We start from the raw sequence: 15,711 nt of genomic DNA, 5'->3' as shown, positions 1-15,711 counted from the left end.
ATATGGATACATTTCCAAAATGTACCGATACATTCCAAAATGATAATGATGACATAGATGCCTTTATAGGCCATAAGGGTAATTTAGATGATAATGGGAATGATAAATCTAGCATTATTGATGACATTAATGAGATAGTGAATAATTTTAATGATAAAGATAATAGTGGGGTGATAGAGAATGACCTAAAATCAAGATATGTTTTATTAGTCGATGTTGGGTGTTTGAGTAAAAATGATGTTGAGGAAATTTAAGGAATTAGAAAGAAATTTAAAAAGTTCAAACAGAGAAGAGGTAAACAAAATCATGACTTAAAAGACATATTTATTCTAATTCCAAATGATGTTGCAAACAAAAGTGTTACTAATAGGGTTAATGAAGGTCATTGAAAGGTGAATGAAGGTGAATATGGATATGGAAGTGATGATGAATGTCATAAGGTGAGCACTAAAGGAGAAAACAAGGGAAATGAGAGTGAGTACATGGACTCTAGTGATCTTGGATATTATTATAGTGATGTCCAATATGATGATGAGCTTCCTATGGGGAAAAAATGTTTGGGACCTAGGTGTGTTCTTAATTGTGTCATTCTAATATGGGATCTAAGTATAATATTTGACAAAAATAACCAATTTAAAGAGGCAGTAAAGAAATATGCATTTGTAAAGGGTGTGTAACTAAAGTTCATGATAAATGAACCAAAGAGTTAGGGTAGGTTGTAAAGAAGATTGTCCATGGACATTATTTGCAAGTTATGACTCTATATTTTATTGTTTCTGTATTAACACATATCACCATGAGCATAGATGTATGAGGAGCACTAAGAATAAGTTGTTGTTTACATTATACTTCTCTAAACATTTTAAAGATAAGATTTCTCAATCAAGCTTGAAGATTATAGATTTAAAGAGTTACGCAAAGAAAAGTTAAGAGTATATGCCATAATGAGCATGTGTCAAAAGGCTAGAAGGATTGTGAGCCATGAGAACAGTAGAGTTACATAGAGGAGTATGCTAGGTTATGGGGTTATGTAGCAGAGTTGATGCATAGTAATTTAGGGATCATAGTTAAAATTCAAAAAGATAAAAAAGTAGTATTCTTGAAAATTTATGTATGTTTTAAAGCTTTTAAGGAAGGTAGATTGAAGGATGTAGGCTTATTATAAGAGTGGATGATTGCTTCCATAAAGGTGTTTACAGAAGGAAGCTATTAGTGGTTATAGAGAGGGATGGAAACAATAAGATATTTTACTTGCTTGGGTAGGATTGAAGGTGGAATGCAAGACTTCATGAAAATGGTTCTTCAAAATTTGATGAAAGATGTTGGGCATGTAAATGGTGAAGCATTAAAGTTAGTCTTAGACATGCAAAAAGTATGTAATTTTACTATATGTTTAGGGTTTTGTTTACTATATTTATACTTCTTTTACATTTTGTATTTTTAACTTGAAAATATTTGTTGGTGCTAGATGTTTAATAAGGTATACTACCAATAATCAAGGAGATAATGCCACTTGTGGAGCATAAGATGTGGACCAAACACATTTATGCCAAGTGATAAAAAAAGTGGAAGAAGATTTGAAATATCAATTCTAAAATTGTGTCAAGGCAACATATGTTGAAGATTTTGTTGATCAACTTAATAAATTGGAAGCTATCTCACTTGGATCAAAGAATGATGCTTTGGAGATACCACCACAATATTGGTGTAAGGCTTACATAAATCCAAGATTAAGGAATGATGTAATAGATAACAAAATAACAAAGACATTCAATTTCTAGATCTTAGAGCCTAGATTCAAATCAATCACCTACATCTTTAGTGCGATAAGGATAAAGGTGATGGTTAAGATGCAAGCAAAAAGAGAAGAGGCAAAAAAGTGAAAAATTGACATAGCACCAAATGCATTAACCAAGTTGGAAAAGAATATGACAAAGTCAGTAATTTGAAGGATGGCTTGGAATGGAGATGGTGGATTTAGGATAGTTCATGGAGATGATCAACACATTTCAATTTGAAATATATGAAATGCACATGTAAGGCTTAGGAATTAAATGATATTCCATGCTCTCATGCAGTTTTTGCATGGTACCATTACAACAAAAAGCCTTAATATTACAAACGGTTTGTGCAAGATTTCTCTAAAATCGTATTCCTTTTGACAAGACTGACTCAGAAATGAGTTAAATTTGATTGGTTTGATGTTTGCGAGACCAATTTTCAGAGGCTTAAAGCCTACTTTACTTTTGCACCTATGTTAAGCTGGTCGTGTGGATTCGGAGGCTACACCGTGTATTGAGATGCATCATGGGTTGGATTGGGTTACGTATTGATGCAACATGGGAAGGTTATAGCCTACGCCTCATGATAATTAACGAGGCATGAATAGAATTGCCCTACACATGATCTAGAGATGACAACAATTGTATTTGTCTTAAAGATTGAGACATTATTTGTATGGAGAGACCTACAAAATATATACAGATCACAAGAGCTTGAAGTATATATTTTAGCAGAGGGATTTGAATTTAAGGTAGTGTAGGTGGTTAGAGTTATTGAAAGACTATGACTGCATCGTATTTACCATTTTGGCAAAGCAAATGTGGTAGTGGATGTTCTAAGCCGAAAGTCGATAGGGAGTTTGGCACATGTAACTATGGAGAGACGATCTTTGGTGTAGAGTTTATATGATTTGGGCAATATAGGAGTGCATTTGGAGATTAATCATTTGAACGCCTTATTGACGCATTTTAGAGTTCGACCAATGATGTTAGATTGGATTAAGAAGGCCTAGGATCAAATTGAATATTTGGTGAAAGTACTTGGAGATATGTGTGAGGATAGAACTCAAGACTTTGTGTACAACATAGATGGTTTAATAAGATATAGATCACGAGTCTATGTGCCAAATATGGATAATTTGAGATATGAGATTTTTTAAGAGGTGCATGTGGCAGCCTATGCAATCCACCCTAGAGCTACCAATATTTATCATGACTAAAAAGAAACGTGGCTAAGTGTTTGACTTGCCAGCAAGTGAAAGTTGCGCATTAGAAACATTAGGACTGTTGCAACTGTTATCAATAGTCAGATGGAGCAACTCACTTTTGTCTATAAATACTAAATATGGAACAGCTCGATATGCCAAAATTTACATTAATGAGATTGTGAAGCTACATGGTGTTTCGATAATGATAGTGTCCAAAAGGGGATCATAGTTTACAAGCCGATTTTGGAGGAAATTGTAAGAGGCCTTGGGCACAATATTAGATTTTTATATGACCTTCCACCTACAGATGGATGGCCAATTCGAGTGCACCATCCAGATGCTCAAGGATATGTTGAAAGTGATTATGCTTGACTTTGGAGTTTCGTGGAACTATTATTTACCTTTGGCTGAGTTTGCATATAATAATAGGTATCAAGCCATGATTGGTATGGCTTCATATAAAGCTTGGTATGGGCGAAGATGTAGATCACTTATTGGTTGGTTTGAAGTCAAGGAACGAAAGCTCTTAGGGCCAGAGATGGTTCAAGAAGCTGAGTGAGGTGTCCAAGTAATTCGAGAAAGGATGTTAACAGCTCAAAGTCACCAAAAATCTGATGCTGATAATAGGCGAAAGCCTTTAGAGTTTGAAGTTGGCGATTATGTGTTTCTGAAAATCTCTTGCCAGACAAAGGGGTTAAGAGATTTGGAAAGAAAGGGAAGTTAGGCTCTAAATACATCAAACCTTTTAAGATATTAAAGCACGTGGGCGCAGTTGCTTATTAATTGGCTTTATGGCCTAATTTGTTCGATGTTCATTTTATTTTCCATATATCCACGCTTAGGAAGTATATTTTGAATCCTTCACATGTGATACAATAGGATGAGGTTCAGTTGCAAGATGGACTTAATTATAAGGAGCAACCCATAGCCATATTGGATTGGCAAATGAAACTGCTCCATTCTAAGGACATTGCTATGGTGAAAGTATTGTGGTGAATTCATTTAGTTGAAGAAGCCACATGGAAACTCAAGGAGGAAATGCGAAAGAAATATCCCCACTTATTTAAGAATTAATAGTTGTAATTTGTGGAGCATGATTTGAAATTCAGGGAAGAATTTCTTATAAGGAAGGGAGAATGTAACAAACCCAATTTTTGATGTAAATTAAGTAAACTAAGAATGATTTTATGAATATGTGAAGCCTTGAGGACTTTGATGATATGATTTGTATGCTAAGTGTTTGAGAGTGTAAATATTGACATTCAGGTAAAATGCTGACGAAATACGTGACAAATCCCATAGTTTGAGGTTTTGATCTAAGTTTGATATTATATTTGTGGATTCATGTGTATGGGATTAAGTTAAATGAATGGATTAAGGTATGATATTAACAAAGAATGATTTTGGGGTGCTAAACTGAGACTTTTGGAAGTTTTGGAAGCTTAAAAACTACTTACAGGGGAAGATGTATAGATACATCCCCCCATGCTTCGATACATTCTTGGCAAAAAGAATAACATGTATTAATACATTGACTCAATGTATTGATACATTTGAAGCAAAGAGCACCTAAGAGGTAAGATTTAACATTTTTATAAATTATTTTTTGATTTAATCGATTAATAACTTCAAGATTCGATTTTCTCCAAATTTGGTATTTTTCCTTCTTTGGCTTAGATTGGGGAATTTAGAGCTAAAGTTCATGTAATCTAGCTTCTAAGGTATGGGTTTAGCTCGTTATTGAAAGATTTGAGCTTCATTAGTTGGATTGCTAAGATTTGGTTAATTACGCAAAAGCTGACACTTTTCGAAAGCTAGGAATAATTAACATTTCATTGTTCTGATGTGTTTTAAGGGGGAAACAGAGTTAAGTCAACTCATTGGTAAGCTAGCTTATGATTGAAGTCTAAGGATCAAAGCTTGGTTGGGAGTACTTTTAATTTGTCACTGTGACTAGGTTTGAATTAAAATGCATGTGATGCATGATGCCTTGATGAAGGTGCTACCTTGGTATTAAAATATGTGTACGTATATATATATATATGATTGCCTAGATGTAAGTGCCTAGGCTAGAGAACCAGATTATGGATAGGGTGTTTATGTGCTTTGATGTGAGCTATATGGGTGGCCTATGCTGTGTGTGCCTAAACTAGGATGTTTAGAGGCTATGATGAACCCCTAGGAGTAGATTACCCTAAGGGAATAATATGTTGAGATGATTTAATCCAATGATGCCTTAGAGATTTAAAGACACCTAGAACCTAACTGAGTTTAAACATGATTGAAGCTCGATAAATGTGAATTGAGGTTTGATGAGTAAAATATGAATGAAAAAGGCTTGATAGCCTTATTTATGGATTTGTGTTTCCGTCCGAGGGATGAATTTCGAATTTTGATTTTATTTGTGGTTGAATGGATTTTTGACCCCTTGTGACTATGTGTGTGCCTACAAGGATGGTGGTAAATAGGGACGACAGCACTAATCCCGCTTGCAATGCTATGATGCCATTCGTTGAGATTATTCCGAGTGATGTCGACGTCGAGAGTTTACTCCAGTCGATGATTGAATTCTCCACCAGCTGCTCCGATGTTGTACGTGATTTGTTGTCTACCCGTTGCTTTGGCACACGCGTATTTGTTTCTCTACTAGTGGCTTGGCCCTGAATGTGATCTGATTCTCTGTCGGTTAACCTCCGTGCATGATTTGACTATATCCAGGGGAGGACCACTCGTTGATTTGATTTGCATATGACGTGAGATAGTTGTGAGAAACTTAGATAAATATGATTTGAATATGATGTGATACTCTATCGACTAGAGTGTACCATGGAGAACGATTTAAATAACTTTGATTAGCTTCAAGGGTAAGCCTAATAATATGTGCGATGATCTTGGAGACATTGACGATGGTGATATGCCTTCACATTGGAGACTTTTGGGATAATGTTATGCCTCGTATTTGGAGATGTTTGCTAGAACATCTAAATGTAGGGACAATGCATATATTTTATATATGTGTTTAATATATATATGTTTTGTTTATCAACACCACTCACTGAGTATTTGAGTACTCACCTATTTGTATACCATGTGTAGATAAATAAGCCACAGAGTTGTGTGGTTAAGGTCGTCCAATGATAGATCAATTTTTGGCATCCAGCAGGTTTTCATCTGCTTTGTCACTTCACTACGTCAGTCATGAGCTTTCGCTCTGTACTTAAATTGTTGTGTATGTAGGCACGATGTGCCATAGGAACTTGTGTAAGGGTTGTTAGGTATAAATCCCCCTTGAACGGCCAATGTATGGCCTTATGAATGTTTGAATGGATTGTGCGCCAAGGATAATATATTTATGTTTGAGTTTTATTATGAATATTCAGTTATTAAATCCCTTGGCATTTATATTGTATGATTTTTAAACTCTGAGGCTTACTTAAATCTAGTGGGCTTCCCTGCTATGCACCGGTCTTGACCCTCAGGTTTGGGTTGTGACAATGACGGTGGATCTATTGCCACACAAGCCAATGGCCAAAATAGACCAAAAGCAACTAACTTATAGGTGGGATGTATGATGCTTTAAGTATTTCTTTAAACAATAGGGTGTGTTTATTAACTTGTCCAAATTTTGAATTTTTCCACATGATTGGTATTGAATATTGCAAAAAACAACTAATGTCTTGTTCACTAATGGTAGTCAGAGGCATCCATCAAGTAAAGGGAAGAAAAGATGGTAGCTAAGAAGACCCAAAAACTCGAGAAACCCAATTATAGCAAAAAGAAAAGAAATTGAGGGGATTAGTATTTATAGCAATCCACACACTAATTAACAAGTTTGAAACGTAAGTAGTTGCAACACTTGTTACTTTTTTAAAACATTGTGTTTACAGAACATTCATGAGATATGTTATTATTGTTAGTAGCCTAGGAAACAAAGTCAAAGGATTCTCTCAATGAAAAGAAAAATTGCAGTAAATAATCCAATCACCTATGATCAAGTTCAGAATGGTCTTGACATAAGGTGAAAAGGAAAGAAAATGTTGACATCAAAGAAACTTCAACTGTAAAGGGATGGAAGGTACCTAAAAAGAGAAAAAGGACAGTTGCACCTTCATGGGTTGGAACTCAAGGTAATCAAAATCCACTCTCAAATGCAGAACAATGATGTACTGTTATTATTATTATAAATTTTTTTTGTAAATGCAAACTTGTTGTATAATATGATGGATGGATTTTTGTTTTGTAAGAAATAGTTGATGATATTGGGTTTTTTTTTTTAACCAACAACTTTTGCAAACTTGTGTAGTACGAATGGGTTTTTTTTTTTTTTGATAATGCAAACTTCTACAACAATTTTAATGTTACATATTTAGTATAGTAATTTTATAGTTCACTTACTTAACAGACCTAATTAACTTTAACTGGATTCATACTTTTTTAAGCTTTTTTTCTAATTTCAAAAGATTACCATGATTGTTAAATAACTCCTGTCATGCATAATTCAACAATAAAGCAAGGTTCACAGTAGAAAAAAACCCCTACAATTTGAATTAATTTCATAAAACATAAATTGTACATTTGATTCAATCTACTTCATACAAATACAACAACAACAAATATCGCAAAAATCCAAGAAATGTACATCTCAACAATATAAAATGTCTTCTTCCTTTTTAATTGGTTTGGATCCTCACATGGCAAAATCAATTCTTCTCCCTCATCAACCACATTAGAGATGAAAGTTTCACCAGTATTCATCATCCTTAATTCCTCATTCTCTTTTTTCAATTTTTGATTCTCGATTCTCTGCTCATATATAAGAAATTTAGCCTTTTGTGTCATTTTCTAAGCACACCATTGAAAAAGCCACAATTTATGACCTATAATCAAAATATCATTGTGAATCCCTAAGTACTCAAATACATCAATTACTGACAAGTATTAAGAACAACAAAGGAAATTTACCTTGCACTGGGGACAACTAAAAAACCTATGCTTTGGGTACGATCCGTTCTAGGTTGTCTATCTAGGACATTTTGTTTTGAAAAAAATAATTTTTTTTTTTTTGTAGTTCCATTCAACCTAAGTTTACAATAAATAACTTCCACTTAAATTTAATTTCTTTCTACTTGAAATAGATGAAGTGGAGATTGAAGACATCTCCTTAACATAAGAAACTCTGGTTGATAAAGGAAGAAGGAGCAAGAGACAGTTCTTGGTTTTCATTCAATTTTAGAAAATTCAAGTCTTTTGAAATTGATTTCAGGGGAAAAAGATATGCGGAATGAACCTTGAACCCTCAAATTGATTCCCTTAATTTTTTTTATCTTAAGGTCATGTTTTAATCAACCAATTCGCCTTAGACATGTGGTGGTTGAAAAGGAAAAACAATAAAAATTTTCCACATCATTAGCAAAAAAATTCCATGTCAACAACTAAAAAAATCTACATAGTCACGTGAAGGCATCAACAGGAGTAAAATCCAAAAAGTCCCCTTAAAACACTTTCAAATGATACTTTGATCTTTCTTGTTTTAAAATGATATTTTGGTCCCTTGACTGTTAACACGTTTAGTCAATAGTTAAAAAAAATTATATCTAATACTATATAAATATTTTAGGATGAAAAAAAAATTGGTCATGTTCCTTTCCAAAACTTAATAAAATTCACTTTGATATGTAATAAAATTCAATATTTGACAAAGAAGAAAAAAAAACTTAAAACTGAATAAAATTCTAAAACGGGATTTTTAAATGCGGTAGTTTGTCTAACTTTGATACTTAATAAATTTCAATATTTGATAGAGGAGAAAAAAATTTAAAACTTTTGATACATAGTAATCAAGTTAAAATCTTTTTACATCACTCTAAACTCTAGTCTCAAAGAACAAATTTTGGGTAAAAATTTGTCAGCAAAATTAGTAATCACGAGTAAGAAATTAATCTCTTGACCCAACACCATCAAATTTGAAATATCCATCATTGAATAAAAGATTTACTTCTAATACATTCTTTTCAATGAAAAAAAAATACTCAAATTGTTGGAAAAATAAAGAGTTTGATGACAATAGATTTTACCTCCAAAAAAAAGTATATGGTTTTTAAGGAAGTACAACTTCAAATTTTCATGCCTTCAAATAAAAAATTTTTAGGTTTTTTTTCTAGTTAAGGTTATTGAGAAAGGATACGAAGTTTTTTTTAAAAAGAGAATACGCTTAAATTGAAAAATAATATAAAAGGTATTTATGTTTTAAAATATTTATGTAGTATTAGGTCTAATTGTTTTTTAACAATTGATTAACGATGTTAACAGTCAATAGTTCAAACAAAAATATCATTTTCAAATAAGAATGAACAAAGTGTTTTTTAAAGTGTTTTAAGAGAGCTTTTTGGGTTTTACCCATATCAACAGTGACTTTCCTACTTCATATGCCACATTTAGAGCAAGTGACAGTTGATACTGGGACTAACACCCATTATATTGTTATTACGAAATAAGAACTTCTATGAGTAAAATCAAATAATAGGGTCTTCTTTGGATACAAATCGAAGCAAAACGGTTTTTTTGGGTAGGATAAAATTATAAGAACTCAACTAAATTATAAAAATTGATATAGTTCAAAGGCTTGTTTGTTTGTTTGTTTTTACAAAAATTGATATGGCTCAACTCAATTACTAATAAGTGAAATAATGATATTTAACTATAATCCATAACTATTCCATATTTAAGTTGGGAGTAGTATTTGGTGTGAATCTGATTGGTTCCTAATTATGGTTGTGTGTAACTGCAGACTTATTGCCTACTTATCTAAACTAATCTTTTAATAAAATTTAAGTTGCTATAAGTATTTACTGAAATTTCCTAGCTAATAATAATGATTGGACTTGGAAGGTTATAATTATTATCACAATAGATGTGATACTTTAGTATAACTAACACAGCATTATATTTGTGTCATTTTAATTGTGAGTAAATTTTCAGGGTCAATAATTATTGCCAATTTTTCCATAGATTAAATTTTTAATTAATTTTTCTTATATTGTTAATCTAATCTTTAAATTGATCCGTAAATTTATTTATTTTGATTTTTCACTTTTAAAGTTGATTGTTTCTAATTATAAGGAATCTAAAAAACTTGACCCAGGAAACTTAGATAAATTTTTGTTCTCAAGAGGAAACCTTAGACAAATTTTGTTAGTGATTGATAAAAACAGAATAAGTACACCGAGAGATCAAAAAAGAATGGGACGAAAGAAAACTAAAGAGATAATTAAAAAATTATTAACTACTACAAATTAATTCATATTGCAATATGTTGAAAGTCGAAATTTTACAGTAATGACATTAATGTTAACATATTATTCAAATAAACTTATTAATAACAACCCAAACCAGGGGTGTGTATGGGTAAGGCTCGGGGCAACTTAGTCCATACATTTACATTTTATTTGAATATTAAGATACTAATTTCTTTAAATTAACATTTTAAATATATTTTATAATTTAAATTAAATAAAAAATATAAGTATTATTTATTAACAAAATAATTTCTTTTGGATTGAGCCAACTCAAAAGCAAAGCTTAGGCCAAACCCGAATCGGGTCAGGCCTAGGCAAGCAATGGCCTGACCTGGCAATTGTTACTCCTCCTTAAGTAGGTATAAGTTCAAGATTAGAATTTCACCCTTTCCTTAGACCATGCCCTAAAAAAAAAAAACTTGTTAATGAAACAAGTAGTTGGAATCTCATAATTCACTTACACACACTTTTGGGCAGTTAAATACAGCAATATAAGTGCAAAGCTATTGATCTCACAAGGTATTTGTTATTAATGTATTTATTATACGTAAAAGTAACATATTCTAAGTTTTCTTTTATAATAAAATAACATGTACTAATTGGAAATCTTTTCTTTTTAGTGGATTATACATGGATAAGATTAAGTAAAGCTTGTAAATTTTTTTATTAAAAATTATTCATCTGTGAACAATGAACTTGTTTGTTTATATTTGATTTTAGGGTATAATTAAAAAGCATATTTGGCTTTGAGTAGAGCTACATGGAAAGGGGGTACTCTCTCAATTTTGTTTTTATTCATTTTTACAAATTTTTTTTTAAAAATTGATTTGATTTTAATTTTTTATTTCATAAAATTAATGTTCGGTAATTTTTAATTGCAAAAGGTTAAAAAGAAATTATGAAAGTAATTTTGGAATATAAAAAAATAAGAATATTAGGTATTCAAAGAAGAAAAAAGAAGATGTAGTTTTGAGATATCCCTAAAAAAATGAGAAAAAAAATAGAATTGAGGGAATGTAAAAGTAAAACTTTTTAAAATGTGTTGTCAAATTAAAATTAAAATATCTTTCATCTGCGTAAACTTTTATAGAATAAGTTTCTAATAAAGTTTCATATTGCTATTTTATTTTAATCCAATTAATTTAGAATTTTAACTTTGGAATATATTATTCTATACGCTCATAATGAATTTTTTAAATTTCAAAACAGGGCTAGATAATTATCATATGTCAATTTAATAATTAATTAATTTATTAATTTTTATAAATACATTGAATTTGATTCAAGTAAATTTTCTAACTCTTTTTTAGAGTCAGTTAGGTTTGAGTTCAGATCCATTATATATAATTTAATTATAACATGTTTAATTTATTTTAGAGTGCAACATGAACTTGTTTTAGTATTAATTGAAAAGAAAAAGAGATAAATCCATTACACAAGATTGAAAATTAAAAAAAAAGGTGAAATTTATTTGGGTGAAAACACAAGATGAAATTTGAATTTGAGAGCTAATGGTCTTAGGGCCTATTATTAAAGTAAGACCTAATTGTCTACCTCCATTTATTTATTTATTTTAATCTTAGTAGGAATTGACAAAATATACACTTGACTTGTCATACTCATACATATATGATAGTGTAACTGTGAGAATGTAAGACTAAAGAATCAATTGTAACACTAAGTAATCAATTTATAATCATTTTAAGTTATTATCTTTATTATGCAAACCTCAAATGTCTATTCCACCACTAGTTTTGTCGCATGAATGGTAATAGATGAATAAAAGTTGGCAATTTTTGAGTTTTGATTACGAAATAATAATAATAATAATAAAAAGATGTATATACATAGGAAAATGATAATTATTATTGGAAGAATATGATAAATTGGCAAAGATGATTAATATTAAATAGTAAAACACGAGGAAATGATGAGGATAAATTTCTGGCAAAAATCAGGAAATCCCTGAATTCCCCTCGCATCATGATTTTCTCCATGCCCCCACCCCATCGTTGGTATTTAATTTTAATTTTGAATTAAGAATAAAATTAATTAAAAAATTTTCACTTGTCTATTTTAAATAGCTCAGCCGCCCAGTATAGCCACCCATGTTGCTCTTTCTTTCCATTTCTCTCTCAAAATATCTATCAATAACGCACCACACCACACCACCCCACCCCATCGAGAGAAAAGAATCTCTCTACAAAAACCAATAACAGTAACCTTCATCTTCCCTTTCCAACCCCCTCCCCCTCCAATGAAATCATGAACTCCTCCTCCCCCTCTCTCTTCTCCTTCTTCTTCTTCTTCTCCTCTGCAAGCTCTTCTTGATTTATCAAACCATCCTCCTCCGCTTTTTCTCCTCGGAAAGCAACCCTAAAATGAGTAGCTTCGAGGAGTCCTTACGATCTCTCTCTCTGGACTACCTCAATCTTCTCATCAATGGCCAGGCTTTCTCCGATGTAACTTTCAGCGTAGAGGGTCGCTTGGTACATGCCCATAGGTGTATTTTAGCTGCAAGGAGTCTCTTCTTCAGGAAATTCTTCTGCGGACCTGATCCTCCATCTGGGTTAGACCCGGTTGGTTCCAGGATGAACCCAGCATCAGCAGCAGCTGCAGGGTCTAGGCCTGGTGTTATACCAGTGAACTCAGTGGGATACGAGGTGTTCTTGCTGCTGTTACAGTTCTTGTATAGTGGCCAAGTCTCTATTGTGCCTCAAAAGCATGAGCCCAGGCCTAATTGTTCTGAAAGAGCGTGTTGGCATACGCATTGCACCTCTGCCGTTGATCTTGCTCTCGAGACTCTTGCTGCTGCTAGATACTTTGGTGTTGAACAGCTTGCATTGCTCACCCAGGTTTCCCTTGATTTGTTGTCATCTCATCACATCATCATAACTCATAAACCACTTGTTTCTGTTTCTTTCACTTCTTCACTCCTCAGTCATCTCCCACTGCACCCCCTCCCCCTTTCTGTTTGTCTGCTGTCTGAATCTTGATTAGTGTGTATGTGGAGTCTTGTTGCTTTTGTATTTGGGTTTTTGGGCGTTGAGACAAAGACTTGGCTTGGTTTTTGGGAATTGGAAATTAATCAGGATTTCCTTCTTTTTTTCTTTCAATTTTTTATGTTCTTTTATTGAAGGGATTTGTAATCAAAGTGGGTTTCTTTTCTTTTAATAATCAAAACCTTTTTGTTGTACAATTTTCCTCCACAATTGTTTTTTTCCTCTCCTCATTTGAAGTAGTAGGAGTTGGATCTTCAACTCATTTAGTACTGTCTCTTTTCTGCCACAGAAAATCTTCTTTTTCAGTTTTCTGCTAAACCACTTAATTCCACTATTAATAGCTTCAGTTTTCTTTTACTGTATCCACGGGCTCTTCTTCTGCTGCTGCTTCTTCTTCTTCTTGACTACTTTTCTTTATTTATTTTTATTTTTTCTTCTACAGTTGATCTTGAAAAGATTTTACTATTTTCTTTTTGAGTAAAATGCTGTTGAAAAAAAAAATTCATGTCCAATAACAATAAGAGGTTTGTCTTGATTTCATGTACAGCAATATAAGAGGTTCCTTGAATTGGGTTTCTTCCATCTAAATGCCACACACCCAAGACTTTCTAAATTTAGATCTTGATGATCTCTAGTCATGTCTTCCACAGTAAGCACACCAAATCTTTCCCAGACATTCACTTTCCTCATTTGGGTTTGAAATTGGAAAAAAAACACCTACTCCATAAGCACCACCAAACTAAACATAAGTTTTTTTTTTTTTTTGCATAAACACCCATTAGTTTTACTTTAACCAATGCAAGGAAACATCTTCTCCTTTCCAATCGGATTCCATTTACCAAAGCTGACGCTTTGTTGTCTTTGTTTCACAGAAACAATTGGCCAGCATGGTCGAGAAGGCCTCAATTGAAGATGTTATGAAAGTACTCATAGCTTCAAGAAAGCAAGACATGCACCAACTTTGGACTACTTGTTCCCACCTAGTGGCGAAATCAGGCCTACCACCAGAAGTTCTCGCCAAACATCTTCCCATCGATGTGGTGGCCAAAATTGAAGAGTTACGTCTCAAGTCATCCCTTGCTCGGCGCCCCCTAATCACTCATCACCACCACCACCATGATCTCACCTCGACCGCTGATCTTGAGGACCAGAAAATTCGGAGGATGAGAAGGGCTTTAGACTCCTCAGATGTTGAGCTAGTCAAACTCATGGTTATGGGAGAGGGTCTGAATCTTGATGAAGCATTGGCTTTACACTATGCTGTCGAGAACTGCAGCCGGGAAGTGGTTAAGACCTTGCTAGAGCTTGGTGCAGCCGATGTTAACTACCGGGCCGGGCCTGCAGGCAAGACCCCGCTTCACATTGCAGCGGAAATGGTATCACCAGATATGGTTGCAGTCCTTTTAGACCACCACGCGGACCCTAATGTAAGAACCGTTGATGGGGTGACTCCTTTGGACATTCTTCGGACTCTAACCTCTGATTTCTTGTTCAAAGGTGCCGTGCCGGGGCTGACTCACATTGAACCAAATAAGCTTAGGCTATGTCTTGAGCTTGTCCAATCAGCAGCTTTGGTTATTTCGCGTGAAGAAGGGAGCGCAAATGCTCCAACTTCAACTGCAATTTACCCACCAATGAGTGATGAACATAATAGTAGCAGCAGTGGAAGCAATCTTGCTACCCTTAATTTGGATTCAAGGTTGGTTTATCTCAATCTTGGTGCTACAGGTTCAACTCAGATGGGATCGAGAATGGAGGGAGATGATGATAGCAGCCACAACAGCCAAAGAGAAGCCATGAACCGACATGACCCAACAATGTACCATCACTCTCATGACTTCTAGCTCCAAAACTTTTTTCTCTTTCTCTTTCTATCTCTCGCTCTCAATCTCTATATATAAAAATGGATGGTGAAAGACAAGCAAAATAGTAGTTCATGAAAACTCATTCATGAGAGATTATTGGATTATATATTTTCTTTTGTCAAACTTTTTTTTCATCGCTAGCATTTTCCCTTTGCTGTGCGGGGTGTTTTTCTTTTTCTTTTNTTGGTATTATTATTATTTTCTTTTGTTCTTAAACTTTTTTTCATCGTCTAGCTACTTTTCCCTTTGTCTGTGGTCGGGGTTGTTTTTCTTTTTCTTTTGCTTTTCTTTTTTGGTTTTTTGTAGGCTTTCAATGATCATGATATGAAGTGCAGTTCATTGGAGATGGGAATTTTTTTTCTCTCATGGGATGAGACAACGAGAATCTGAGATTTGCTCTCTGGTGAGGGGTTGATGGAGGAGAGACGCAGGTCAATCTTTTCAAACCCGGCCTGTCAACTCCTTTGTATTTATTGATAGTATCTAAATATCGTGGCCTATTTATTGTGACCTTTTATTTTTCTTGTCCCCCCACACCCACCTCCCCATTATATATAGAG

General features: G+C 33.4%; 1 protein-coding gene across 1 annotated transcript; it reads left to right on the top strand.

Annotated features, from left to right (window-relative positions):
- LOC18598813 (regulatory protein NPR5) lies at positions 12,408–15,274 on the top strand. The gene is made up of 2 exons (XM_007028504.2): positions 12,408–13,139; positions 14,159–15,274. Exons 1-2 carry the CDS (start codon positions 12,666–12,668, stop codon positions 15,128–15,130), a joined length of 1,446 nt encoding a protein of 481 aa, XP_007028566.1. The 5' UTR covers positions 12,408–12,665; the 3' UTR covers positions 15,131–15,274.

This window comes from Theobroma cacao, chromosome 5 (assembly GCF_000208745.1).
Source record: "Theobroma cacao cultivar B97-61/B2 chromosome 5, Criollo_cocoa_genome_V2, whole genome shotgun sequence".
Lineage (NCBI taxonomy): Eukaryota > Viridiplantae > Streptophyta > Magnoliopsida > Malvales > Malvaceae > Theobroma > Theobroma cacao.
The sequence above is the reverse complement of the archived record's forward strand: the minus strand, read 5'-3'. Positions and strand labels throughout refer to the sequence as shown.

What these genes read in the sequence shown, in the direction of transcription:
- LOC18598813 (XM_007028504.2), top strand. Translation starts at nt 12,666, where the DNA reads ATGAGTAGCTTCGAGGAGTCCTTACGATCTCTCTCTCTGGACTACCTC. An exon ending in AGCTTGCATTGCTCACCCAG is followed by an intron (nt 13,140 to 14,158) that starts GTTTCCCTTGAT and finishes TTTGTTTCACAG; the next exon opens with AAACAATTGGCCAGCATGGT.